Genomic DNA, 27,187 nt, shown 5'->3' with positions numbered 1-27,187 from the left:
ATACGTGACTCCTCCTTTGGACCACATTGCGCATGGGCATCGGCTCCATCCTCAGATTGTTTTTTTCCGCCATCGGGCTCGGATGTGTTTCCTGCGCTCCGGTTTGGAACCGAATTTCCTTCGGCGCGCAATCCTCACCCAGTGCGACTGTTGTTTCCATCTCGCTCCACATCGACGCTATTCTTCACCACTTCGAAGTCCTCGATTCCGGTCGTCGAAGAAGGCCTTCGGGTCTACCTTGGCCTTACTCTCTGGCTCATGGAAAGGACGCCATTCAAGAATGTCCTCGATGTCGGTCGAAGTTTCCCCACACCGATCTACATGAGGTGTGCAACCTTTGCCTCTCACCGGAGCACGTGGCCAAAGACTGTTCCGCTTGTGCCTCTTTCTGCTCCAAGAAGACGATTCGGGACCGACGAGCTCGATGAACAATGGCTCGCTCGTCAGCTTCGATCCCGGACGACCTCTTTGAAGAGGGCGTCGACGTGCCAGAACCGCAGCGGGCTGAAGAAAGCGCCAGCTCCTCTGACGCCGAAGACTCAGACGTCGAGGACATCACTCCAGCTCAGTGGGTCGTAATTAAGACCGTCAACCCCAATCCTTCCTTCACACCCCCAAAAAAGGTTTTGGTTACACCCTCACCTTCGGGCCCGGGAGCACACCGAGAGACTGCTTCCCATGCCTCGCCTTCGGGCCCGGCAAAGAAGCCTACTAAGCCTTCAGGCGGCTCGGGCTCGAGTTAGCCTATTCCCGGTGCCGATCCCATACCGACACCAAAGAAGAAGCCATCTTCCTCAACCACGACAACCGCCGCTCCGACACCTAAGCACTCGGCGCCGAAGACTGGCACCAGCTTATCAATGCCAAAACCGTACTCTGAGCCGAGTAAAAAAAAAACCCTAAAGGTCCCGATTCACACTCTTCGGAGCCGAAAAAACTCCTGGAACCGAATAAACACGTTCCGGTAAAAGACATTTCAAAAGGTCACACTTCTAAACCAAAAGACCCTAGACCAGCTACAGACTCGGTGCCGAAAAGACCTCCGGAACCGAAAAAACACGTTCCGGTAAAAGACCTTTCAAAAGGTCACACTTCTAAACCAAAAGACCCTAGACCAGCTACAGACTCGGTGCCGAAAAAACTCCAGAACCGAAAACTTAGACGCAGAAGGATCTGCCCTACACAGAAGAACTTTTTACACCAGATCCTACTCCAAATACTCTTGTAAAGGATCCTAAGACTGGCCAACTATCTCTTAGCTCCAAGAAGAGACCACTAGATGCGCCTGCACCTCCTCCTCCTCCAAAGAAGAGAGACATTGCAACCTCTCCATTAAGGGTCCCTTCTCCACCACCTCCCCATACTGTTCTTCCTCCATCACATCATTCGCCTACACCATCCACTAATTCAGATGATGATGTAGATACAGACTGATGACACAGGTGGGGGTGCAAATGACCCTGCTGGGACCAATAGTCCCCCTCAGTTACCTAATCCATGGGATGATTATAACACTCCTGATGTGCCTTATGTCCCACAAGATGACTTATATCCTTCCAGACCTTCCCCACTAGAGGACACTATAGGTTTTAACCTACTAGTCCAGAGAGCTGCTCAGTACCATGGGGTTGACTTGCACACCGATCCTATGGAGGAAGATTTCCTATTAGACACTTTTGATAACACACAAAGGTCTACTGCCATTTTGCCAATGCTTAAAGGTGTCATCAAGCACGCAACAGAGGTTTTTAAAGATCCTGTCAGGGCTTGGGTCCTTAACCCTCGCATTGAGAAAAATTCAAAGCTGCCCCTACAGATCCAGTTTACATTAGAGGTCCAGCACCACTAGATTCTTTAGTAGTGTCTAATGCACGTAAACGTGCTAATTCACAAACATCAAGTGTGGCCTCACCACCAGATAAAGAATCTAAGCTCCTTGACGCCTCCGGTAAACGAACAGCGTCACAGGCAGCTAACATTTGGCGCATTGCCAATACCCAGGCTGTATTGGCAAGATATGACCGGGCACATTATGATGAACTGGAGTCCATAATGCAGCATCTACCAGACAAATATGAAACTAGGGCCAATGAACTCATACAAGAAGGTAAAAATATTACTAATACTTCCATTTGTTGTGCCCTAGATGCTGCAGATACTGCCTTAAGGGCAATCCATACCAGTACCCTTCTACGTAGACATGCCTGGCTACGTATTTCAGGTTTTAAACCTGAGGTATAAAATTCCATCCTTAATCAGCCATTTGATGAGACACATTTATTTGGCCCAAATGTTGATGTGTCTTTAGAAAAAATGAAAAAAGACACAGACAAAGCAAAATCTATGGGAGCCTTGCAGCAGCAAGCTACCAGTTGTTCTTTTCGTCGCTCATCATATAGAGGCAACACAAGAGGCTACTCCTCCGAAAGCCCTTCCACTTCTGACAAAACCCCTAGCAAATCCACATTCACTAGGTGCTACCAAAGAGGGGGTTACAGAGGTAACAACAACAAAGGCAGAGGCAAAACCAACAACTCCCACTCTACCTCCACCCCTACCCAATGACTTTCCTCCCCTTCCCCCCCAACATTCCACTCCTGTGGGGGGAAGACTGCAACAATTCCTTCCTGCCTGGAACAACATCACATCAGACAGGTGGGTGCGACAAATTATTCAATCAGGTTACTGTCTAGAACTAACATCTACCCCCCCCAAACATACCACCCAAAAAGCGTCCAATGTCACAATGAACATCTATCACTGTTAAAGCAAGAAGTAATATCTTTGTTACAAAAAAGTGCAATAGAACCAGTTCCTATGCACCAACAAAACAAGGGGGTTTACTCCCTATACTTTCTTATCCCAAAAAAGGACGGCTCTCTTAGGTCTATTCTAGACCTCAGACCGCTAAACAAATACATAGTCAGACCATTTTCACATGGTCACACTCCAACAAGTCCTTCCTCTCATGTTACAAAACGACTTCCTTGCTACTCTAGATCTCAAGAACGCATACTTCCACATTCCCATTCACAAAGCTCACAGGAAGTATCTCAGGATTGTAATAGACGGGCAGCACTATCAATTCAAAGTACTCCCATTCTGAGTCACAACAGCACCAAGGGTATTCACCAAGTGCCTAGCAGTAGTGGCAGCACATTTACGAAGACAGCACATTCAAGTCTTCCCGTACCTCGACGACTGGCTCATAAAGGCCTGTTCATACAACCAGTGTGTGGAAGACACTCCTACCACGATCCAACTGCTCCACAACTTGGGGTTCACAATAAACCACACCAAGTCTCATCTGCAACCATCCAAAGTACAACAGTACCTCAGTGCCACCATAAACACCTCAACAGCGCTAGCTTATCCCACTCCAGCAAGGATAGCCAGTATGCAAACTCTTCTCACAAAGTTTCAGCCACAACACTCCCTTCCAGCACGAGTGTTCATGCAGCCCGTTGGGATGATGGCCTCTTGCATTTTCATAGTCCCCCATGCAAGACTTCAAATGCGTCCTCTAGAAGAGTGCTTAGCACCTCAATGGAACCAGGCTCAAGGTCAGTTAGCAGACCAAGTGCTGATAGACGGTCGGACTCCTCACTCTCTAGAGCCAGTTCCCCAAATAGTCTTGACAGCGGACGCATCGCTCTCCGGCTGGGGAGCCCACCTACTGCAATACACCATGCAAGGCAGTTGGTCACCACAACAAAAGTTACTCCATATTAATCACCTGGAGTTACTAGCTATATTTCTAGCACTGAAAGCTTTCCAAAAACAAGTATCAAACAAAGCTGTGTTGGTCCGCACGGACAACATGACAGCCATGTATTACATACAGAAACAGGGCGGAACACACTCCCTGCAACTTTCTCAACCAGCTCACGACATATGGCGATAAGCTGTACCTCAAAATATATTCCTTGTAGCCTAACATGTTCCAGGAGTACAAAAAACCATAGCAGATCTGTTAAGTCGTCGAGACACAACAGACCCACGAGTGGGAACTTCATTTGCAAGTTCTTCAACCATTCTTTCAGATGTGGGGACAACCTCAGATAGACCTCTTTGCCACTCACGAAAACGCTAAATGCCCAAGCTTCGCCGCCAGATACCCACAACCACCGTCCAAAGGCAATGCTATATGGATGAACTGGTCAAACAGATTTGCATATGCTTTTTCACCTCTACCACTCATGCCACTAGTAGTACGCAAACTACAGCAGCATTCTCTGACCCTCATCCTAGTTGCTCCAACGTGGGCCAGACAGCTGTGGTACACCACACTGCTACAACTGTCTGTGGTACCGCACCAAAAATTATACCTGTCTCCACACCTTTTAACACAGAACCATGGAGAGATCAGGCACCCGGACCCAGCTCAACTCAACCTAGCGATTTGGCTCCTGAGGTCTTAGAATTTGGATATCTGAACCTTCCTCCAGACTGCATGAATGTCATAAAAGAAGCTAGACGCCCAACCACTAGAGCATGTTATCCAGCCAAGTGGAAACGCTTTGTAAAATATTGTCACAACAATAATATTAATCCCTTAGACGTGTCTATTCAACACATCATATGATACTTACTGCACCTCCAAAGATGTAACTTAGCCTACACATCTATTAGACTGCATCGTGCTGCAATAGCAGCATATCTTCAAAACAGACAGCATCTATCTCTGTTTAGAGTGCCTGCTATTAAAACCTTTATGGAAGGTCTTAAGAGAATAATTCCTCCCAGAGTGCCACCTTCACCTGCATGGAATTTAAACATTGTTCTCACACGGCTAATGGGGCCTCCTTTCGAACCATAACATAAATGTGAACTACAATTTTTAACATGGAAGGTTGCGTTCATAGTAGCTATTACTTCTCTGCGAAGAGTTATTGAACTACAAGCACTAACCATTCAAGAACCCTTCTTGCAAATGCAAAATAAGGTCGTTCTACGCACTAATCCAAAATTCCTGCCCAAAGTCTTTTCTCTCTTCCATCTCAATCAATCTGTGGAACTGCCTGTTTTCTTCTCGCAGCCACAGACAGTAGCAGAAAGAGCTCTTCATAGCCTAGATGTCAAAAGAGCATTGCTATATTATATCGAGAGAACACCACCCTTTTGTAAGACAAAAAAACTTTTTGTGTCTTTCTCACCACCACACAAAGGTAATCCCATTTCAAAATCTGGGATAGCTAGATGGATTGTCAAATACAAATTTGTTACCACAAAGCTAAACATACATTATCTGTTCCTCCTAAAGCCCACTCTACAAGGATAAGGGGCTTCAATGGCATTTTTAGGGAACATTCCCCTAGATGACATCTGCAGAGCAGCTAATGGTCTACACCGCATACATTCACAAAACACTGTTGTGTAAATGTGCAAACCAAACAACAAGCTAATGTGGGCCAGGCTGTTCTCAAAACATTATTTCAAACTACTGCAACAGATAGGGGTGGTCGCTGCTCAGAGTGGGTACTGCTATACAATCTATGCACAGTGTGTAATCTGCAGCTCATATGCCCCGAATGGAAAATGATACTTACCAGTATGCATCTGTTCTTGTCATGTAGAGCTGCAGAGTTATACACACCCACCCGCCTCCCGGGCTACCCTTGTCTGTTCCAGTATTATCTTAATTAGATACAGATTATATGGACATCCTACCTTTTCTTGCAAAGCTCCATCATTTGCCTAATGGCGAAAAACAATCGGAGGATGGAGCCGATGCCCATGCGTAATGTGGTCCAAAGGAGGAGTCACCTATCTCGTGACTTCCAAAGAACTTTTCAGGACAACAACAAACTGCAAACATCCGGGCCCAACACTAGGTGGCGATCTATGCACAGTGTGTAACTCTGCAGCTCTACATGCCAAGAACAGATGCATACTGGTAAGTAGCATTTTCCTTACATGCAACCTGAATTTTCTCCCATTGGATAACATTGTCCACTCTGTCAGATTTTCACTAAAAAGTTTCTAAGTGTGAACTTTTAAAATACCTTTTTAGTCCTTAAAAATCATAGCAATAACCAAAACGCTTTTTCTAAACTGTTTTCAGCTTAGACCCCAGGACTGAATCTAGGATCCAGTCTTCGATTTACAAAAGTAATCTACAAAGTAATCAACTGTAATTGTGTAGAAAAACCCATTGAGCTCAATGCTAAATTGTGTGTAGAACTGTGTTGCCTATTGCAACCCCTGTACCTATTGTGTTTACAAAGTCATTGCCTTTCTGAAAAGCAATAACCTGAGATTAAACTTAGGGGGTCATTATGATGGCGGACGGACCTGCGTCCGTCCGCCACCACAGAGGTGGAGGGACCGTTGTCAGGGGCAGCGACGGTCCCTCCTTGCGAATTAGGACCTGTATTTTTACCATTGCAGCGGGTGCTGCTTGAAGCAGCACCCGCCGCAATGCTAAAAATGCATGCAGTGCATTTGCATGCACAAAGCGGCAGGCACCGCCCGGTGCCTGCCGCTATGTGCAAGCAAATGCAGGGGGGTACCATGCCCCCCATGTGCACCCCCTGACACCCAAGGGGCCCGCAACGGGCCCCCAAACAGAAAAGACCACATGCTTTTCCACGGCGGAAAACCCGCCGTGGAAAAGCATGTTTCCCCATGCATCCTAATATGGCTGGCGATGTGTGATGGACACCACCGCCATATTAGAGCTTTTCCGCCGCGGTCGGAAGGCGACCGCGGCGGATGGAAACATGACCCCCCAGCCATCCTAATCTGGCGGGGGGTCTTTTCTGTGTCCGCAGCGGTGAATCCGCATCCTCCGGGCCGGCGGTGGCTTCCGCCGGCCCGGAGGATGCGGATTCACCGCGATCCTAATCGGGCCCTATATCTTTTGATATAAAAGCAATTGACCTGGAGTTCAGTCCTTGAGTGTGTGAAACCTTTTGCTGACTGAGTGTGTACAACAAATGCTTTACACTGTCCTCTGGTACTGCCTTACTGCTCGACCAAGCTACCCCTTTTGAGAGTAAGGTCAGCCCTGACTTTAACCTCTGTTATATTTCTGGGGTTGGTGGCCTCTATACACACTGCACCTTACTTTGGTCCAGTACATATAGAGCCACTTTCTCACATGCACACCTTTGCTAATCGCAAAGGAGAGTACTGTTCTTCCCCACCCATTTTTGACACGTGGTCACGATGTTCGCTTTGTCTGTGTAGTTACCAAATACAAGGGAATATTCTGTATTTGAACTTCTGAATGCATTCACAAAGCCATGAATGCAAAATCGTTTCAGAATCAAGCCCCTGGTGTACTTCCAAAAGTTTGCCATTTATCCAGTCAGCCCTACACTGTAGGTTGGTCGTTGGGTGTAGCAATGTTTTATCATATCTGGTTTTAAGCTCATACGTTTATGTTGAACCCAAAATGCAGCTCTGCTGGACTACACTGAGGTATGTGCGCTTCATATTCATATAAGGTCATCCAGCAGTGCTTTGTAATTCATATTGCAAGCCTTTCAGTCTGTATGCCCCTGGCCATGTACCTCATGACAAAATTGGCTGCAAAGCTGCTTAGACTTCCTGATAATTCAGGAACTATGCCCAAAAATTGCTTGAATGTTGTAAATTCTCAATGTTCATTTGTAAATATGAATCCAATAGCCAACTGTACATTAAAACCAAGTGTTTTGAAATCCACTGTGTTCAAGAGTATAGACCCTCCTGATTTTGAAATATGTTCACGTCGGTGACAGACTTTGCCTTTGCAAAAAGGACGGCCATGTGCCAGTGAACCGGTTTAGGGGATAGATGCCCTAATTCCAAACTGAAAACCCTTTCAAGGCCCCAATACACTGTCATGCATTATTAAGAAATTATGAAAAAAGTGGAATTGTAGATGAAAGAAGGGCAGGAAAGCCTATGTTTAGTTTGCTAAACCGATAAATACTTTAAAGCTACTGAACATTTTGTTTTGCAGTTAGAAATAATATCTTCATGCCCTCAACGTTTTCCTCTACAAAAACTGACGCCACACCTGCCATTGGATCAGGTATAGAATTAGCACATTAATACCGAACACAACATTCAGAGCAACTGTGCTAAAGTACTTTTGAATTTCATTGTAAAACTGCAGAGGCCTAAAAATTCTGTTTTACGCTTACTTCTAAGGCAACACCACACAGCGACATTTAATTAGACCTGCCATCTTGCAACCACCGAAGGTTAACTTGTTTCCAGAAGAAACAAAGAAGGTCCCGAATAATGTGGCGGAGATCCCGGAAAAGCAACCAAATTGCCTTACAACAAAAACGTCGAGTATGAAGGTGAAGCTGTTAACTCGTCTGTACTTTCTCCCAAAGAAAACAAGTGTTTTAGTGCTGGATTATCTGGCACATGAAGACAAGACCTGCAAATTACCTAAACTGCAATTATTAGTAGAGTTGCTAGAGCCACTTTTTAGCTGTGCTGATTTTAAAACTCGTGCTTCCCTTTCTTTTCAGAATGTCACAGAAAAGTTCTACCCACTTCCAGAACATTTTCCTAAGCCAGAAAAAGGTATTGGCTCATATAACTGCGCCCACATTTCTAACTCCAAACCTCCAAGGTATGTTTATTGGTGAAGTGTGTGTGTAAGTGTACATACATTAAAAAGAGATGCAAAATTGATTATTTTACATGCCATGTAGCTAAATATGTGTGCATCTTGAAAAAACACCACTTTAAATTACAAATGTATTGTTCTAGCCTCAATGTAATTTCTGACAGATACTTATAACTGCAGATTCTTCACCTCTCACTACATCTCCCAGGTGCCAGAATGGATAAGGAGAATTGTTTGTAGCAGGGCTCTCCTGCCCCTAGTTGGTATTGTGCAGCTCTGCTTTGACTCCAGACTGCCCTGGAAATGACAGAGCAAGGCCACACACAGGCTCCACTCCTGTCAGGGCCGGCTTTAGCACTTTGGCGCTCGGTGTGACAAGTATTTTTGGTTCCCCCACGTCCCATGACCACCTCCTCAGAATCTGATACTACCACCGGGCAAAAGTGTCCCTCATCTCTCCAATCATAAGCTATTGCTAAACACAGCGTACCCCGAGGTCTGCGCCCCCTCCACAGGTCCGCATCCAGTGCGGCCGTACCAGTCGCACTGCCCTAAAGCTGGCCCTGACCCCTGTACACTGATAGCGCCTGCTGACTGATCTGGATCGCCTCTCCTGACTTTGTTGTTTTTCTGGTGACTCCAAAACATTTTGTTACTGGGAGCAATATCCCCACAGAAAATGTTAGGATTCAAGCTATGGCATCACTACAGGAAGCAGCTATCATTCCCAGACCCGCAAGCAGTGTGTCTTTGGTGCACCCCCATTTCTCTTCCAGGGGATCCTCATCAATAGTCATAAGCACAGAATATTCCCGCCCATGTGCGGGACCCCGGAAACAATATAAAAATATATATGTATAAAACACATATATCTCGTTCCACATATATGTATGTACATATATCATTTTTCTCACATCAATGCAGCCCCAAAACTGAGGCTAAACAATGCAAACACATATATATGAACTGCAATTAGTAAGGAATCAAAAAACACATTAGGTCAAAAAACCCTTGAACTTTGTGTTTTAATGAGTCAAACCACTCATAAATCCTGAAAATTGCTTATAAATAGACATTGTTAGCCCTCAGGCTGCATTGCAAAACAATATCATAGAAAATGAAACCATTTTTACAATAACTGGCACCGTGCCTTTAAGGCAGCCATGACCCCAGGCTTCCCATCATGCCTCAGGGGTGACAGTTAGGTCAGTTGTTCTTTCCGGCTCCTTCAGTCAGGACCCTGGTGAAACAGCTCCTTTTCTTTTTGACTTTCTGTCAAAAAATATTCAACTTTAACTAGAATTTTTGACTTCGCTCGACGTCTTTTAGACATAGAGTGCTGCTTAAACAATTTTTGTACTTAAAAAAGGTATTTTTCCTGTCAAAGATGCCTTCTCTCTTTAACAATTGTCCTTCATGTGGAAGGAAGAAGGCCAAGACTGACTCTCATTCAGTCTGTATCCTGTGCCTACCAGACTCTCATTCCTCTAAAACCTGTGAACACTGCCAGGTTTTATCTTCCAGGACTCTTAAAGATCGGGAGAGGATTAGAGCTTATGGGCTTTCTGAGAGAGGAAGATCTCCCAAGAAGCAGAAAAGTCGGAAGACGCGGTCGACGTCGAGAGAAGCCCCGACTGGTTCACATTCGACGTCGGGATCGGCGTTGGAGAAGCAGTCGTCGGCGACGAAGAAGATGTCTTCGGCGTCTACATCGAAGGTACCTCCGCTTCAGTCAGCGTCGAGGGACAGGTCGCCGTCGAAGCGGAAGAGCTCGACGGCGAGCCGTATGACGTCGAAACAGCATCGTCATGCTGTGACGTCGAGGCACAGTTGGGTTCTCCAGGTTCAGCATCGGCTGCGGAGGTGGAACAATCTCCAGTGCAGGATCCTCCTGCCAAGAGACGGAGAATCGCAGAAGAAAGATCTCGCTCGAGGTCTTCCTCTGGATCTCTGGTGAGTCTTTCCTCATCTTCCTCATCATCTCGGAGTGGCAGATCCTCGGATGGACAGAGCGGCGCATCTAATAGGGGGAGGTCCAAATCCCCTGCAAGATCGCAACAGGATCGAACGGATCAACCTCCACGGTCACGTACACCTGCGAAGGATCCCGTCCACAAGTCTCCTTCTGTTCATCTTTCCCCAAGGTGGAATAGACCTCTTCACCACTGGGCAAAGGACAAGGAGACGGCAGATCGCCTAAAGCGATATCGAGACCAACCTCTTCCCCGCAGAGAACGGTCTCGTTCTAAGCACTCAAGTAAGAGACATACTCGTCACAGAGAGCGATCTCGTTCCAAGACGCGTTCTAGCAGAAGATCTAGGTCCAAGAGGACACGTAGTTCTTCAAGTTCGTCGAGAACGCGATCTCACAAGGAGTACTCCCCGACTCTTACAAACAGTCCACGCTCAAGAGTGTCTCCAACTGAGGATATTTTCTCGTTCCAAGATATCTTGGGCAGGGGAGCCCTGAAATTGGGAGTACCGATGACAGCTCCACAAGTCAAGACGACTGTCATATTCGAAACCCTGCAACATAGATCAGCACACAAACCGTTGTTGCCGTTGGTTCCGGGTATAATGGAACATGTGAATGAAGTCTTCCTCACTCCGGCAACGGTGAAGTCCGTTCCAGCGAGGATTCTCAAAAAGTATCGTCCTCCGGAAGAGGATCCTATGTTCCTCAAAGCTGATCCCCCGCCAGATTCCATGATCATTACGGCGGCAAGAAAATCCAATGCGGTGGCTTCCTCATCCACGGTACCTCCGGATAAGGATAGCAAGGTGCAGGACTCATGGGGGAGAAGGGTGTGTAACACCTCAGCCTCTTTCCTCAAGGTCTCCAACGCGGAAGCCCTGCTCGGCAGGTATGACAGGGCTCTGTGGGACTCACTTCAGAGATTTACCGCAAAACTTCCTGAGGAAGATAGAAAGGACTTTGAGGAGGTTCTGATGGAGGGCAGTCAAGTCTCCAATCAGATTATAGGATCGGCAGCAGATGGGGCAACGCTGGCTGCGCATGGCTATGTGCACGGAGTTACAGCAAGGAGAACATCTTGGTTACGCCTCACAGCATTAAAACCAGAGGCTCAAGCAAGAATCCTAAACCTTCCTTTTTCAGGCACATCTCTTTTTGGAGCAAGTGCCGATGAGGAGATGCAGCGGATGAAGACCGAGTTGGACACTCTCAAAGCGGTGGGACTCGAGAAGAAAAAGGAATTCAAGAAGAAATTCCGTTCGAACAACAAAGGTTATTCGAATTAGAGGGTTCAAACCCCTCAATGGCAGAAAGGCCAGAACCAGCAGGGCCAGCAAAAGGCACAGTACAAAGGCAAGGGCAATTCCAAGGGAAATGGAAATCAGCGCCAAGGCAACAACTTCAATAAAGCTCAGCAGAAGCAATGAGTCTTCACTTCCTCCAGCGCCGTTACCCACTCCAGTGGGGGGAAGCATTGCACATCACAGGACAGAGTGGCAGGCCATTACAAAAGATCAATGGGTGTTGTTTACGCTGCAGAATGGGTACTGTCTTCGTTTCCATCGTCTACCTCCACACGTTTCCCCGATGTCAACATCAAGCCACCAGCTACAAAGGTTAAAGGCAGAAGTAGCTACACTTCTCGAGAAAGAAGCCATCGAGAGAGTTCCGGTGTCCCAAAGGGGGAAAGGAGTGTACTCGAGGTATTTTCTGGTCAGAAAAAAGGGCCAAAAGGAAGAATACAGGCCCATTCTGGACTTGAGAACACTCAATCTGCATGTCCGAAAAGAAAAGTTTCACATGTTGGCGCTTCACCAGATATATCCACATCTCAGGCAGGGGGATTGGATGTGTTCGATGGACCTTCAAGATGCGTACTTCCATATACCAATACGGCAAGATCACAGGAGATTCCTTAGATTCCGGGTGGGGACCTCTCACTACCAGTTCAAAGTCCTTCCGTTTGGGTTGAAGTCGGCTCCCAGAGTGTTCACCAAGTGTGTCGCAGTGGTGGCGGCAGCTCTACGCCGCAGGGGAGTCTTCGTATACCCATACTTAGATGATTGGCTGTTGAAAGGTCCAACTCCAGGCAATGTAAGGAATTAATTCCAGACATGCATAGAACTTTGTCAGCGTCTAGGTCTACATGTCAACTACAGCAAGTCTGTCTCACAGCCCACTCAGAAGATCCACTTCCTAGGAGCTCTGCTAGACTCCGAAGTAGGAAAAGTGTTTCCTTCGGAGGAGAGACAGTTTTCGATAGCCCTCAAGTGCCAGCAAGTTCTTCTCCACAGGTCCCAGAAGGTGCGGAAGATAGCCTCACTCTTGGGGTCGATGGCTTCCTGCATCTTCCTAGTACTGAACGCCAGACTTCGGATGCGTCCTCTTCAGCAGGATCTGAAGGACAAATGGGACCAACACTCAGATCGATGGGACGATCGGATCACTTTGTCGGAGGTAGCTCAATCTTTCCTCCAGTGGTGGACAAAGAGACAGAACATGCAGGTGCGAGTTCTCTTCCATCAACCTCCTCCAACACAAACGATCATCACAGATGCATCATTACAAGGATGGGGAGCGCACATGGGACCCCTACAAGTGCAGGGTCTGTGGTCTCCCAAGGAAAAGCACTTATCATATCAACTTGCTGGAATTGAGAGCGGTTCACCTGGTTCTCAAAGCGTTCCTTATTTCTATTATTCTAGTACAGACGGACAACACCACCACGATGTACTATTTGAACAAGCAGGGAGGAACACGCTCAAGGACTCTGTCACTGGAAGCTCAGCGCATCTGGCATTGGCTTCTAGCTCGCAAGTTGTCTGTTCAGGCAGTCCACCTCCCAGGAGAGCAGAACGTGAGGGCGGACGCACTAAGTCGGCACTTCGAAGACAGAGAAGACTGGGTTCTCAACGACGAAGTGCTAGACGACATTTTCCAGTCTTGGGGTCGTCCTTCAATAGATCTCTTCGCAGACGACGAAAACACCAAATGCCCAAGCTTCGCCTCCAGGTTCTATCGACCAGGAACGAGAGGGAATGCTCTGTTAATGGACTGGTCAGGGCAGTTTGTGTACGCCTTTCCACCTCTTCCGCTGATCCCGAAGGTGGTGAGCAAGCTGAACCACTCGTGCACAACGATGATCCTGATTGCCCCCGACTGGCCGAGACAATGGTGGTACACAGACCTACTTCACCTGTCAGTGTCTCCTCACAAGAGGCTTCCATGCAGGCAGGACCTGTTGTCGAAGATGAACGGGAGGATTCACCATCCCAACCTTCCGTCACTGAACTTGGCAGCATGGCTCCTGAGGTCATACAGTACGGCCATCTAGGGCTGCCACAGGACTGCATGTCCATCCTGAAAGAAGCACGACGTCCTTCCACTAGACATTCCTATGCATGCAAGTGGAAGAGATTCTATATGTGGTGCATGCAGAATGGTCACAATCCGGTAAAAAGTCAGGAAGAAGCAGTTCTCCCATACTTGTTGTACCTAACTAAAGCAGGTTTGAAGTTTAACTCCATTAAGGTGCATTTAGCCGCTATTACAGCTTATAGGCGATCACCTTCACAAACTTCTTTTTTTCAGCTTCCTGCAGTAAAAGATTTCCTGCAGGGTCTAAAGAAGGTGTACCCTCCTGTACGGCCTCCTGCTCCGCCTTGGGAGCTGAACCTAGTCCTATCAAAATTGATGGGTTCGCCTTTTGAGCCTATTCATAAAGCTTCTTTACAGCATATTTCCTGGAAAGCGGCTTTTTTGATAGCGATTACGTCAGCCCGTAGGGTGAGCGAAATTCAGGCTCTATGTACTAAAGAACCGTATACAGTCTTTCATCTGAACAGAGTGGTGCTTAGAACGCATCCTTCTTTCCTACCTAAAGTGGTATCAGATTTTCATGTCAATCAGTCTATCTCTTTACCCACTTTCTTTCCTAATCCCTCTACTCCAGCTGAGAGGGCGTTACACTCTTTGGACCTGAAAAGGGTTTTAAAGTTCTATCTGGACAGGTCCAAGTCTATTCGACATTCTGATCAATTGTTTGTTAACTACGGATCGATCAGAACTGGTCATGCAGCCTCGAAACGTTCTATCTCCAGGTGGATCGTTTTGTGTATCAAGCTTGCTTACCAATTGGCACAGAAGACTTTAGGGGGTTCCCCTAAGGCGCATCCTACTAGAGGTAGAGCAGCCACGGCGGCTTACCTGCAGGATGTGCCCATGTCTGAGATTTGTAAAGCGGCGACCTGGAGGTCTGTCCATACATTTACCAGACATTACTGTCTAGATTCTGACACGAAAGCAGATACCCAGGTGGGCCAGGCCTCCCTGAGGAATCTGTTTAACAGCTAGAGTTTTTTGGCTGTTATGATTTGGTTGGTTCATGTACTTCTCATTTACCTGCAGGTGGTTGATGGGCTTGCTATTCTATTCAGTGCTTATGACTATTGATGAGGATCCCCTGGAAGAGAAGGATAAGTTACTTACCTGTAATCCTAGTTCTCTTCCAGGGGTATCCTCATCAAAGTCATAAGCAACCCACCCGCCTCCCCAGGTAAATGAGATTTGGTACTGTTTTTCAATCTTGTGGTTGAGCCCTGTCTTCAGGGTTATGCAAAGAACAACTGACCTAACTGTCACCCCTGAGGCATGATGGGAAGCCTGGGGTCATGGCTGCCTTAAAGGCACGGTGCCAGTTATTGTAAAAATGGTTTCATTTTCTATGATATTGTTTTGCAATGCAGCCTGAGGGCTAACAATGTCTATTTATAAGCAATTTTCAGGATTTATGAGTGGTTTGACTCATTAAAACACAAAGTTCAAGGGTTTTTTGACCTAATGTGTTTTTTGATTCCTTACTAATTGCAGTTCATGTATATGTGTTTGCATTGTTTAGCCTCAGTTTTGGGGCTGCATTGATGTGAGAAAAATGATATATGTACATACATATATGTGGAGCGAGATATATGTGTTTTATACATATACATTTTTATATTGTTTCCGGGGTCCCGCACATGGGCGGAATATTCAGTGCTTATGACTTTGATGAGGATACCCCTGGAAGAGAACTAGGATTACAGGTAAGTAACTTATCCATCCTCACTCTGACTTCAAAGAAAAGGCGCAAGGGGGCCAGTAGGCCAAGTGGCACTCAGTGGAGGCCACTGGCGAAGTATTATATTCCTTAGTTGGTTGTGACGTGCCATGAGTTTCCTGCTCCATCCTTGACCCCGCAGCAGATCGAGGCTGTTCAAGGGCACATGCCTCAAATTTTCCATATTGCTTCCAGCTACTTTCGTTCTGCCTTTGGGCCCTACTGGAACTACTGCAGTCTCCAGTCTGGTTACCCCTTGTGGGGGTCCCTCCCTGGTGCTGTCAGTCCCCTCTGGCCCTATTACTGGGCCTGTACACCCTGGCCCCAAAATCCACAGTGGTTCATAGCGCCAGTGGATAATCCTGGCCCGATGCTCATGTCAGATGTTGAACCAACACCGGTTTGGGCTCGATCAATGTCACACTATGAGCTTACAAAAGTGCAATGTTTTGTCGCTCACACTAATTGTAATCCTGTGCCTCTACTACATCACAGCTATCAGGTTCCATTTGTTTCTTTGGCTCTGATTCTGACCCTGTGCTAGAGGAGGGCACACCCCAGGATATTGATGATGATGTGGAGGAGAATGGCTTGCTCCTCACTCTTTAAACTTAATGATGCCTTATATCTTCATTTACGAAACGCCATTGGGCTTGATACCTCTCCTGAGACCGCTTGATTCGTCACTTGGGCCACTATTCAGACAAGTATATGACTAGTACCTTCCCCAGTAGCTTTCTGATCAGTTCCTATTACCCCAGCGCGAAAAGACTGATTGCGCTCAATAAAAAGAGGTAACATAACTAAGGGAAGTTCCTCATTTGCAGTTTGTAGTGTGGTTCATCCGAGGTACTGGAATTACAGCTTCCCTCCACTGAGACAAAACTAGTCTTTTGATGGAAAATATACAGCCTGGGCAGGCAGTATTGGAGCCCTTGCTCTCATTTAATGATGTCCTCACAGAAACTCTGATAGATCCTTGCTCAAAGCCATGTTCTTACCCTCCTGCTAGCAGCAGGTGGCTAGATGTCCTAGACTGGCGCCTGGTGATCTGGATTTGCTCATCAAGTACCCCACTCTAGAAAACCTTCTTGTACAGGCTTGCCCACTAAGGTGAACTCTAACTCATTCTGGACAAATCCTCCAAACAGAGAATCCAAAGGGATTAACCATTTTGGCAAAGGTATGTTTTCCACTGCCAGTCTGTTACTGCGATTCGTAAATGCAGTCTATCTGTCTGGCTGATACACACATGACCTTCGGGATCAGTGAGATCTTGTCGGAAGTCCCAGAGAATTTTGGACCTCTGGCTCAGACGATAAATGACAGGCAAGGCCTGGCCAGTTATGTTATCTGTGCCATGTATGGCATTGGCAGGGCTGTTGATACCAATGTTGTTCTTCATAGCCATGCCTGGGTGAGGTACACCAGTTTCTCTGTCACCCTTCCCCTCTTCTCCCTAGGCTATGTCTCTCACCTTCCCCTCCCCTCCTCTTTCCCACCTTCTTTATCTGTCCCCCTACTCCAACCCCCCCCATAATCTCTCACCTTGCCTTCTTTTCCCCTTACGTATTTTGTGCTTATTGTTTTTTTCGACCGTACAAGTAACTATGTTGCCATGCTCTTAGAACTGTTTAACCTTTGTAACGATGTAACCTGTAACTTTGATCTGATTCTCATGTAAAGCGCTCTGATACCTCCGGGTCTAGCCAGCACTATATAAAACTTTTAAAATAAAAATAAATAAATAAAATAAGTACAAGCTTCGCTCATGAACGTGCCCTTTGATGGGTCTCGCCTCTTCGGAGAGAAGCTGGACTCTGCTTTTAAATGCTTTAAGAATAACAAAGCTAGAGCACATTAATTTAGGACTTTTAACCCCTGCCAAACAATTTCTCCCCCATTTCTGAAAATTATGGGGCTCTTCTGGAGGTTGGGTCATCGGCAGAGACCGCATTCTCTGACAAGAATGAAGCAGACATCCCAGTTGTTTTGGGGCTGTGAGCCCGGCTCTGGCAGGCAACATGCAGTTTAGTGGGGGACCGATTTAATGGGGGTACCATTCATATAACTCCTCTTCTCCTATTACAATGGGCAACAAACTGCTGTAATTTGTGGTATATCCTGTTGTCTCCTAGTTCCTTGTTGCTTAGCCTGTGAGAATGTGATGTCATAGAATGTTCATTCGTGCCTGGTTTGTATGAGTGTTCAGTTGGAATGGGTGGGGCTGAGAAGCAGGATATTTCTCCTAATGGGGCACATTACTTCTCTTGTAGGGGATTTCCGTGTATAGTCATAATCATGTGAATATTCCCGCCCATGTGCGTGGACCCCGGAGCACTTCATTAGGCATATCTTCTTAAGTTGTCATCTTCTGCTTTTCTTTAGGAAGGCCTCTATAGACACTTAAGAGATAAAAAGAGAATAATGCAGCCTAACATACTAGGCTACACTGGCCATTAATTACTTCATCTTGAAGTGAAAAAAAGATAGCCAGTTAACTTTTAAATTTAGTAATTTTACAGAGATTCAACACATACAAAACTCCCCTTCTCAAAACTCCTTTTTATTTCATGATAGAGTTGAAAGGGTTGGACAGAGAAGCCCCCATAGGCTGCCATTATGTGTCTGCAAATGGATACCGTGCCTTTTAGAGTCTCCAGAGACCCCCGGTATCCCATGATGCATAGCCAGAAGCAGTTACTTTTATTTCTTTTTTCCGGTCCTGCTAGCAGGACCCTGGAGCATTGAGCTCTATCTTTTTTGGTATTTCCTTCAAAATTTGCTTCAGTATTTGAATTTTTGCAACTTCACTCAATTTCTTTGGCCTGTATCTACCTTCTGCTGTCCTTTTTTGTCTGAATTTCTACAGTTTTCTTGTCAAAATGCCTTCTATGTTTTGACAGGTGTCCTGACTGTGATACGAAGAAGGCCAAGTCTGATGGACACAGAGCCTGTATTCTGTGTCTGCCTGTCTCTCACCTGCTGTATTTGCAAGACCTTTTCTAGGCGCACCCTGCGTGACAGGGAGAAGCGTCAACTCCAAGGGTTGGAGCAGCGAAGACAGAAGGCAGCTCTACAGCATCTGGGCAAGGATAGGGTAAGTCCTTTACCAAAACCCAAGCTTCTACCTCTGGGAGGCTCCCCAGTCGAAAAACGACGCCGGTCCCTGTCGACATCGAAGAGGACTATGGTGACATTGAGAATAGGTATGACAACTATATGCTCTCAGTCGACTCAGGGCTCTGGGTCGAAGCGACGTCGACGCTCCACGTCGAGGAAAAGAATGGCGAGGTCTCGGACGAGATTGCCATTGCGGATTTCACCCCGTTCAACGTCGACTCATCAACGCAGATCGCCTTCATGGCATCATTGTCGTCGATCAAAGTCATAAAGGCACCGGAGGTCGCCGTCGATGCATCATAGACGTCTACGAGAAGGTCGACGTCAAGGAGATGTTCGAAGTCCAAGAGAGGGTCGATGTCAAGGAGTCACCACCGACGTTCAACGTCGAGGTTCCATTACGGGACTCTCTCCGTAGTGAGCCGGTCGACATCAACCGTGAGTTCACGGTCCAGACGACGTCGCTGTTCGAGCAGTAGGTCAACGTCGAGGGGAAGGTCCGACGTTGAGTCTAGGGCACCTTATTTGTAGCCAGCTCGAAAATGTAGGAGGCTGGTCTCTTCTGCAGATTCGGAGTACTATTCACCATCAATGTCTCCTCCTGCTCCTTGTCAACCGTGGCCCTGCCAACGACGACACCACCGCCTCCTCCTCATGCTCCTCCGCCTCCTCCTCCGGTTCATCCTCCTTCTCTGCCTCAGCCTGGGCCCACAGCTCCTCAGCCCACACATCCTGCAGAGCTTCGAAGGCCAAGGTCTCGGCCGAAACATCACTCGCTGTAGTGTAGTTCCTATATTCCCAATAGGCTCTGCGCATTGGAATAACAAATACTATAGATTTGACGTTGGACTGAGATCTACTAGGTCTCTATCGAATATATTAGACTTAATTGTGAGTGCCAGCTTGCTCAGAGGTCACTAGAAACTTTCTCGAATTAACAAGAAGGGATTAGTTTCTGACAACCGCATAAACTTGACAACTTTGTTTTCCAAGAATAATAAACGTATCTCTAGAGTCGCGGAAATAATCGATAGTTATTTCACTCAGTCAATTGTGCATTCTTCGTTTCACCAGAGGTGCAGAGAAATAGAGAGACAGGTGTTTTCAATAAAAAGGTATTTATTGAACAGTCTTCTTTCTCATGCAGAAGAAATGAACTGCTACAATCGTTATACTGGTTGTAAAGTACAATGTGTACAGTACGAAGAGTATTATAAAATAATACTGTAAAAGGCTGTTATGGTTTCTAAGCCATAAAATACATAGACTACATACATTAATAAAGACTAAACGTACTTAAACGATTGCTTTTAAAATACACCTACCCCGGTGTACCTAACCTAGGTCTAGTACAAGGGAAAAAGTAAGTTAGTTGTAGCTTAGTTTCAGTATTCTTTGCCAGGAATATTTCCAAGAATTCTCGAAGGGTCTAATCAGCTCCGTACCTTGGTTTAGAATGAAGGAGGTCTGGTATCTCTCTCTCAGGACTCGATTTCCCAACAACCCGCAAGGGTAGCTTGGAAACACTGGAGCTGGATTTCTCTGCAAGAGAATGCCAGCGTCTCTCTCAGTGCGGCTGCTGGAGGGTCGGCTTCCTTCGGCACTTGCTTCAGCGTGATGCGCCGGGCAAGTAGATAGTAGAACTGCTCGAAACCACCGTGTGTTTGCCTGGGCAAGTGTGGGCATATTTTATACCTTGAAGGTGCCTAGTTTGACGTAAGGTTGGACATAATTAACGTCATCAAAGGCTCAGTTCTTTGAAAACTCCATGAGTTCTTTGATAAATCGGTATTCAAGCAATGGGAAGTCCCTGACTGCTGAAGGCTGGTTTTTCCAAGAAATCGTTGTGGATTTTCGGAACTAGTGGAAGTAGCCATGCCGTATTTGGACTGCATAGGCTAAGTCTAAATATGGTTAGGATTTCTATGCTTATATAAGGATAGGGTGATTTATACCTATATATATGGGCATGAATCTGGAAAATTACACTAGGGTCCTAAATTCATATGCAACATCTCATCGCTATGAGAGATCCCGTTCCCAGCATACCAAAGTACGGGGAGGTGCCCACCTACTCTAATGGACTCTCCTCCTCAAAGAGTGTCTTCTGTGGATGATCTCACCACCTTTCAGGAGGTCCTGTTCAGAGGGGCGTTAAAGCTTAACATTCCCTTGTCTACTCCTGTGCCGTCGACTTCAGTTATATTTGAAACTCTCCAGCAGAGACAAACATCTCGTCCTTTGCTTCCGTTGGTGCCTGGTTTAGTGGAACCGGCTATGGAACTGTTTTTGACACCATATTCTATAAAATCTGTGCCTCCTAGGCTACAGAAGAAATACCACCTGCCTGATTCTGATCCTGCTTTCCTCCGACATGACCCACTCCGGACTCTGTCATAGTGGTGGCGGCAAGGAAACAGGGTGCTACGGCTCTGACTTAAACAGTACCACCTGATAAGGAAAGCTATAAGCTGGATTCGGTGGAGAGAAAAGTTTGCAACACCGCAGCTACATCCATGAAGGCAGCCAGCTCTACTGCCTTGCTGGGCCGGTATGACTGATCCCTGTGGGAGTCGCTTCAACAATTTGTGGACCTCCTGCCCAGGGACAAGAGGGAAGATTTTCAGATGATATTGAATGAGGGACTGATGGTTTCGAATCAAATCATCAGTGCTGCAGCAGATACTTCACTCCTGTCAGCCCATGGGTATTGCCATGGATTTGCTCTCCAGAGACATTCCTGGCTTAGTCTCATCTCACTGAACCCGGAGGCACAACAGCGCATCTCTACTCTGCCATTCTATGGCACGACTCTCTTTGGCTCCTATGCGGATGACAAGATGGCCCCCCTCTTCCATTACCCTTTCTGGTGGGGGAAAGCATTCAAAATTATCTGGCAGAGTGGCAGAAAATAACTCAGGACAAACTGGTGCTGAATATTGTTCGCACTGGATACTCGCTACGTTTCACAAGCCCTCCTCCAACTCGCTTAAGCTACATGCTACCTACACGAGTTACAGAGGGCGGCCAACATCCTCTCACAGAAAAGGGCAATAGAATTGGTTCGTCTTGCACAGACAGGAACAGGACTGTATTCTCGGTTCTTTCTAGTCCGCAAGAAAGACGAGAACGAGTTCAGACCCATCCACAACTTGTGACTAGCCAACAAATGGGTTAGCAGAGAAAAATTTTGGATGTTGTCCTTGCATCAAATCTACCCTCAACTTCATCAGGTAGACTGGCTATGCGCAATAGATATGCAAGACGCATATTTTCACGTGCCCATAGTGAGGAAACATCGCAAGTTCCTGCGATTCACCATAGGCAACCACCACTATCAATACTCAGTGCTTCCCTTCGGCCTGAAGTCAGCATCCCGGACATTTTCCAAATGCATGGCCATAGTTGCTGCACATCTAAGGAACAACAAGGTGTTTGTCTATCCATGTCTAGATGACTGGCTGATCAAGGCAGCTACGTCTCAGGAAGCTCAACTGCATTTCAATCGGACTTCCAATCGCCTTCTTCGTTTGGGCCTCCACATCAACCTCACAAAGTCTGTCTCTACTCCTGTCCAATGTCTACAGTACCTGGGAGCCACCATCGATACACGCACGGCAAACGTGTGTCCTTCGGAGGAGAGACGCTCACCAATTCTTCGGAAGGCTCAGGCTCTTATGACCATGCCTTCCCAGACTGTGAGGAATGTATATTCTCTCCTGGGCTCCATGGCCTCCTGTATCTAACTCACTCCAAATGCACGCCTACATATGAGGGCCCTGTAAGAAAATCTGGAGGATCAGTGGGACCAGAAACTGGGAGATTGGGAAGACAGGATTCAGCAGGCTGTCCAGTCCATCCGATGGTGGTGTTCTCCCCGCAATCTCCTCCGGGGGATTCCCTTCCACAAGGAGATACCGACGCAAACCATAGTGACTCTTACGTCTCTCCATTACTGGGGTGCACATTCTGAACACCTTCAGATACAGGACATGTGGTCCCGGAAAGAGGCCACGTACCACATCAACTTCCTGGAACTTCAAGCAGTTCATTTGGCGCTGAAAGCCTTCCAGCTGTGGTTTCACACCAACTCCCTGCTTGTCCATACGGACAATACAACAACAATGTTCTACCTCAACAAGCAGGGGGGCTTGAGATTTCGAACGTTCTCGGGAAGCCCAGACCATTTGGAAATGGCTATTGGCTAGGAGCCTGACAATCACATCATCTCACCTCCCAGGTGTTCAAAATGTTAAGGCAGACACTCTCAGCTGACACATTCAAGAAAATCACGAATGAGTTTTAACGACGAAGTGGTGCGAGACATCTTCGGAAGATGGAGTACTCCAGAGATCGATCTGTTCTCTACCGCGGAAAACAGCAAATGCTGCGACTTCGCCTCCAGGTTTTTCCAACCAGGGACTCTGGGGAATGCACTGTGGATCAACTGGTCAGGTGGCTTTCTCTACGCTTTTCCTCTAATTCCCTTGATCCCTTACAGTGTTGATCAAGCTTTCACAATCCGGGGCCAAGATGACCCTCATTGCTCCAGAGTGGCCTCGTTAGGTTCACAGACCTACTCCACCGGTCTCTCCACCGTCTTCCATGCTGGCCGGAACTTCTACCGAAGTTTGGCGGACCAATGGTGCATACCAACATCTCGTCGTTGAATTTAGCAGCATGGCTCTAGAGTTGGTACAGTACGGACATTTGAATCTCCCTCTGCACTGCATGGAGATATTGAAGGAGGCCAAACGGCAATCTACATGCACTTCCTGTGCATATAAATGGAAGAGATTTTGCGTCTGGTGTGCATCTAAGAATGTGGATCCTATCTCCTGCAAGGAAGATGTCATCCTTCCTTACTTGCTACACTTGGCTCAATCTGGCCTTCTGTTTCATTCGATTAAAGTTCACCTGGCAGCTTTAACTGCTTATAGAAAATATCCTTCCTTTTTTTAAATCCCAGTCGTAAAAGATTTTCTTGAAGGATTGAAAAAAGTGTTTCCTCCCATTAGACGTCCTTCGTCTCCTTGGGAGCTAAATGTGGTTCTTTCCCGTCTGATGAGGGAACCGTTTGAACCCATCCATAGGACTTCTTTTCAGCATTTGTCTTGGAAGACAGCTTTCTTTGTGGCCATAACTTCTTCCCGCAGGGTTAGCAAACTTCAGGCCCTCTGTTGTAAAGAGCTATGAACTGTTTTTCATTCCTCTAAGGTAGTTATGAGGACTCAGCCTAAGTCCTTCCCTAAAGTAGTTTCAGAGATTCATTTGAACCAATCTATTACACTGCCTACATTTTTTCAGAATCCCTCTTTTCCTGCTGAGAGGATGCTTCATTCCCTTGATGTCAGGAGGGTCTTGAAGTTCTATTTAGACAAGACTAAGGATATTCGCAGATCAGACCAGTTATTTGTAAACTATGGCTCGGTCCGGGCTGGTATAGCAACCTCCAAACAATCCATTTCTAGGTGGATTGTTTCCTGTATTCAGTTGTGTTACCAGAAAGCCAACAAGACTCTTGTTAGTAAGCCTAGGGCTCACTTTACCAGAGGTAACGTACTTATTTTGGAAATCTGTAAGGCTGCCTCTTGGAAGTCAGTTCATACATTTACTATGCACTAATGCCTAGACACTAATACTAGGGAAGATGGTCAGGTTGGACAGGCTTCACTTCGGAATCTATTTGCACAATAGTGAGGTTATTCTCTGTTTCATCCACCGCTGGGGTGTTATTTTGGGATTGGCTTGCTAGTCTATTCACATGATTATGACTATACATGGAAATCCCCTACAAGAGAAGGAATAGTTTCTTACCTGTAACTTCAGTTCTCTTGTAGGGATATTTCCAGGATAGTCATAAGCAACCCACCCTCATCCCCGGTGGCAGAAACAGGCGTACCCAGGACTCAGCAGGCATTGGAGACTCTTAAAGCACTGTATCTATTTTCAGACACATAATGACAGCCTATGGGGGCGTCTCTGTCCAACCCTTTCATCTCTATCATGAAATAAAGGAGTTTTGTGAAGGGGAGTTTTCTATGTTTTGAAAATCAGTAAAATTACTCAATTTAAAAGTTAATTGGCTATCTTTTTTTCACTTCAAGATGAAGTAATGGCCAGTGTAGCCTAGGCTACATTATTGTCTTTTTATCTCTGAAGTGCTCCGGGGTCCACATACATGAGCGGGACTACTCACACGATTATTGCGATCAAGGAAATACTCCTACAAGAGAAATGGAGTTACAGGAAAGAAACTATTCCTTACCATCTTACCTGTAAATGAATAAACCTACCTATATAATCTACACTACTGGCTACTGGACTGATTACTTATAAGGACCTTATTTTTATTACAAAAGTTTGATCCCAGCAGTACATGCCCAACGAGTGGGGGGTACTATTCAGCAATCGATCACATCCGACAGACAGATGGGTCTTATAATTTGCTTCTAACCCAAAACTTTGCTCATTCCAGGAAGAAATTAAGTAGCGCATCTACTCTCCAAGGGAGAGGGTACTTCTGACTTGCAAGATGTATATTTTCATACACCCATCTTGCGGTTCCACATATGTTACCTGCAGCCATCGCTGCCCATCGTTTGAGGTTAAGAGTTCCTGTATTCCTGTATCTCGACTAGCAGCTGAAGGTTGGCTAGCCACACTCAGTCATGGACCCACCTCCACACTACTTCTTAACTCTTAATAGCGTGTGTTTCACCTTAAGCAAGCTAAATTCTCAGCTAATTCTCGCACAGAGGTTTAGTTTGTTGGAGGAAATTTTGACATGGTGATGTTCAGTGTTTTTCCTCCGCAGTAACAAGTCCAGGACATTTGGGCTATGATTCAGAAGTTTTAGGCTCGATCCTCGGTGCAGGTCAGGATGCTTTGAAGCCTTCTTGACTTCTTAGTCTTGTGGTACCTGCCTTGTCGACCGTGCTAAGTGGCACATGGGACCTTGCATTGGAACCTGAAATCTGAATGGGCCTAACGTCAAGGCCGGCTTTCCGACATCATCCATGTTTCGGAGGACAGGGTTGAAGATCTGCAGTGATGGCTGACCGATCACAATATGTCCTTTAGCAGCCCACTCTCCCTTTCCCACCCAGAGCTGCTAGCCGTGATACACATCACTACCGGTTTGGGAGGGCACATCTGGGGGTGATCAGATGGCTCTGGCCTCCAGTGTGGGGCCTATTCTACCCGAGTCTACTTGACCTAAAGACCATTTGTCTAGCCTTGAAGGCATTCTTCTTGTTCAGCAAAGGTAGGGTGGTATGGGTTCCTACAGACACACCACCGCTTTGTTGTACTGAAAGAAGCAGGGTTGAGTGGGGTCCTGTGCCAGGAGGCTTTGCGCCTCTGGAAGGTGACTTGAGTGCCGGTGCATCTTTTGGGTCACCAACCACCTGGCATGGTCCCTGAATGCCAGAACAGATTAACTAAATAGACGTCATCTAGCAGATCATGAGTAGTTTCTACATCACATGGTGGTGCAGGGCGTCTTCAGCCAATTAAGGAGTAAGCCTGTCTGGATCTTTTCATCGCTGATTAGAATGCAGTGTGTTCTGCAAGACTTTTTGGTGTGACCCTACTCCACAAACCCTCCACCTTGGGCAGTTACTGCTTTGGTATCTATTCTGAGGTCGGTAATCTGCAGTTAGAAGTATGCCTCAGACAAACAAATTACTTACCTTTGGTAACGCTCTTTCTGGTGGATACTCTTACCTAACTCCTCACTGCCCTCCCATTTCCCAGTTTTGTTGAATGGCCTTTTTTAACATCTAAAAATGTCCCAAGTTAGTGATCAGCAGTGGTACAACAATAGTTCATAAGCCCCATCTAAAGAAACTGACGTCCGCACGGAGGTGTAGCTTTTATATGCTCCTCCACTCTGTCACTTCTGGAGTGATATGGGGTCAGTGCGGAGCCATATGTTTCAGATTCAGGTCCTGTCTGGTGTCTAGGGGATATTCTAAGGGGAATAGTATCCACCAAAAAAGAGAGTTTTGGAAGGTAAGTGACTTTTTCGTAGGAGTTATTTCAATATGTTTGAAATAAATAGAAGTGAAAGATACTCACACAAATGTAACACCATTATATTGTGATTATCTACCATGTGCGTAGTGAATGATAGGTGTTAGAGCAAAGAAAATTATATAGTAGCAGATAAGGCCTAGTGGATAGAGCTTCTGATCTTGCAACCTGGGGATCAGGGTTCTAACCCCAATCTCCGCGCATAACTCCACATCATGTGATTGTGGGCAAATCACTTAATCCCCCTGTGCCTGAAAATGTGAAATGTAATGTGTGGATTGTATTTATTTTAATTCCCCGATTGAGGTACACGATCTTGTAGAATGTCGATCATTTACAATACTCCCAAGTAACGTACATCGCTCCATTGCTTCCTAGCTAT

The 27,187-nt window shown here is 46.3% G+C and overlaps 1 protein-coding gene across 1 annotated transcript in view; it reads left to right on the top strand.

The window, feature by feature from the left end:
* RANBP3L (RAN binding protein 3 like) overlaps positions 1-27,187 on the top strand; it is a 245,094-nt gene that overhangs the window by 77,234 nt on the left and 140,673 nt on the right. Inside the window, exons 6-8 of the mRNA XM_086960541.1 lie at positions 7,952-8,023; positions 8,143-8,297; positions 8,475-8,578. Coding sequence (XP_086816667.1) covers positions 7,952-8,023; positions 8,143-8,297; positions 8,475-8,578 — 331 coding nt within the window. The remainder of the gene's footprint in view (positions 1-7,951; positions 8,024-8,142; positions 8,298-8,474; positions 8,579-27,187) is intronic.

The sequence above is a fragment of the Lissotriton vulgaris genome, chromosome 3_1 (genome assembly GCF_964263255.1).
Source record: "Lissotriton vulgaris chromosome 3_1, aLisVul1.2, whole genome shotgun sequence".
Lineage (NCBI taxonomy): Eukaryota > Metazoa > Chordata > Amphibia > Caudata > Salamandridae > Lissotriton > Lissotriton vulgaris.
Note: the sequence above shows the minus strand (reverse complement) of the source record. Positions and strands in the feature narration are given on the sequence as shown.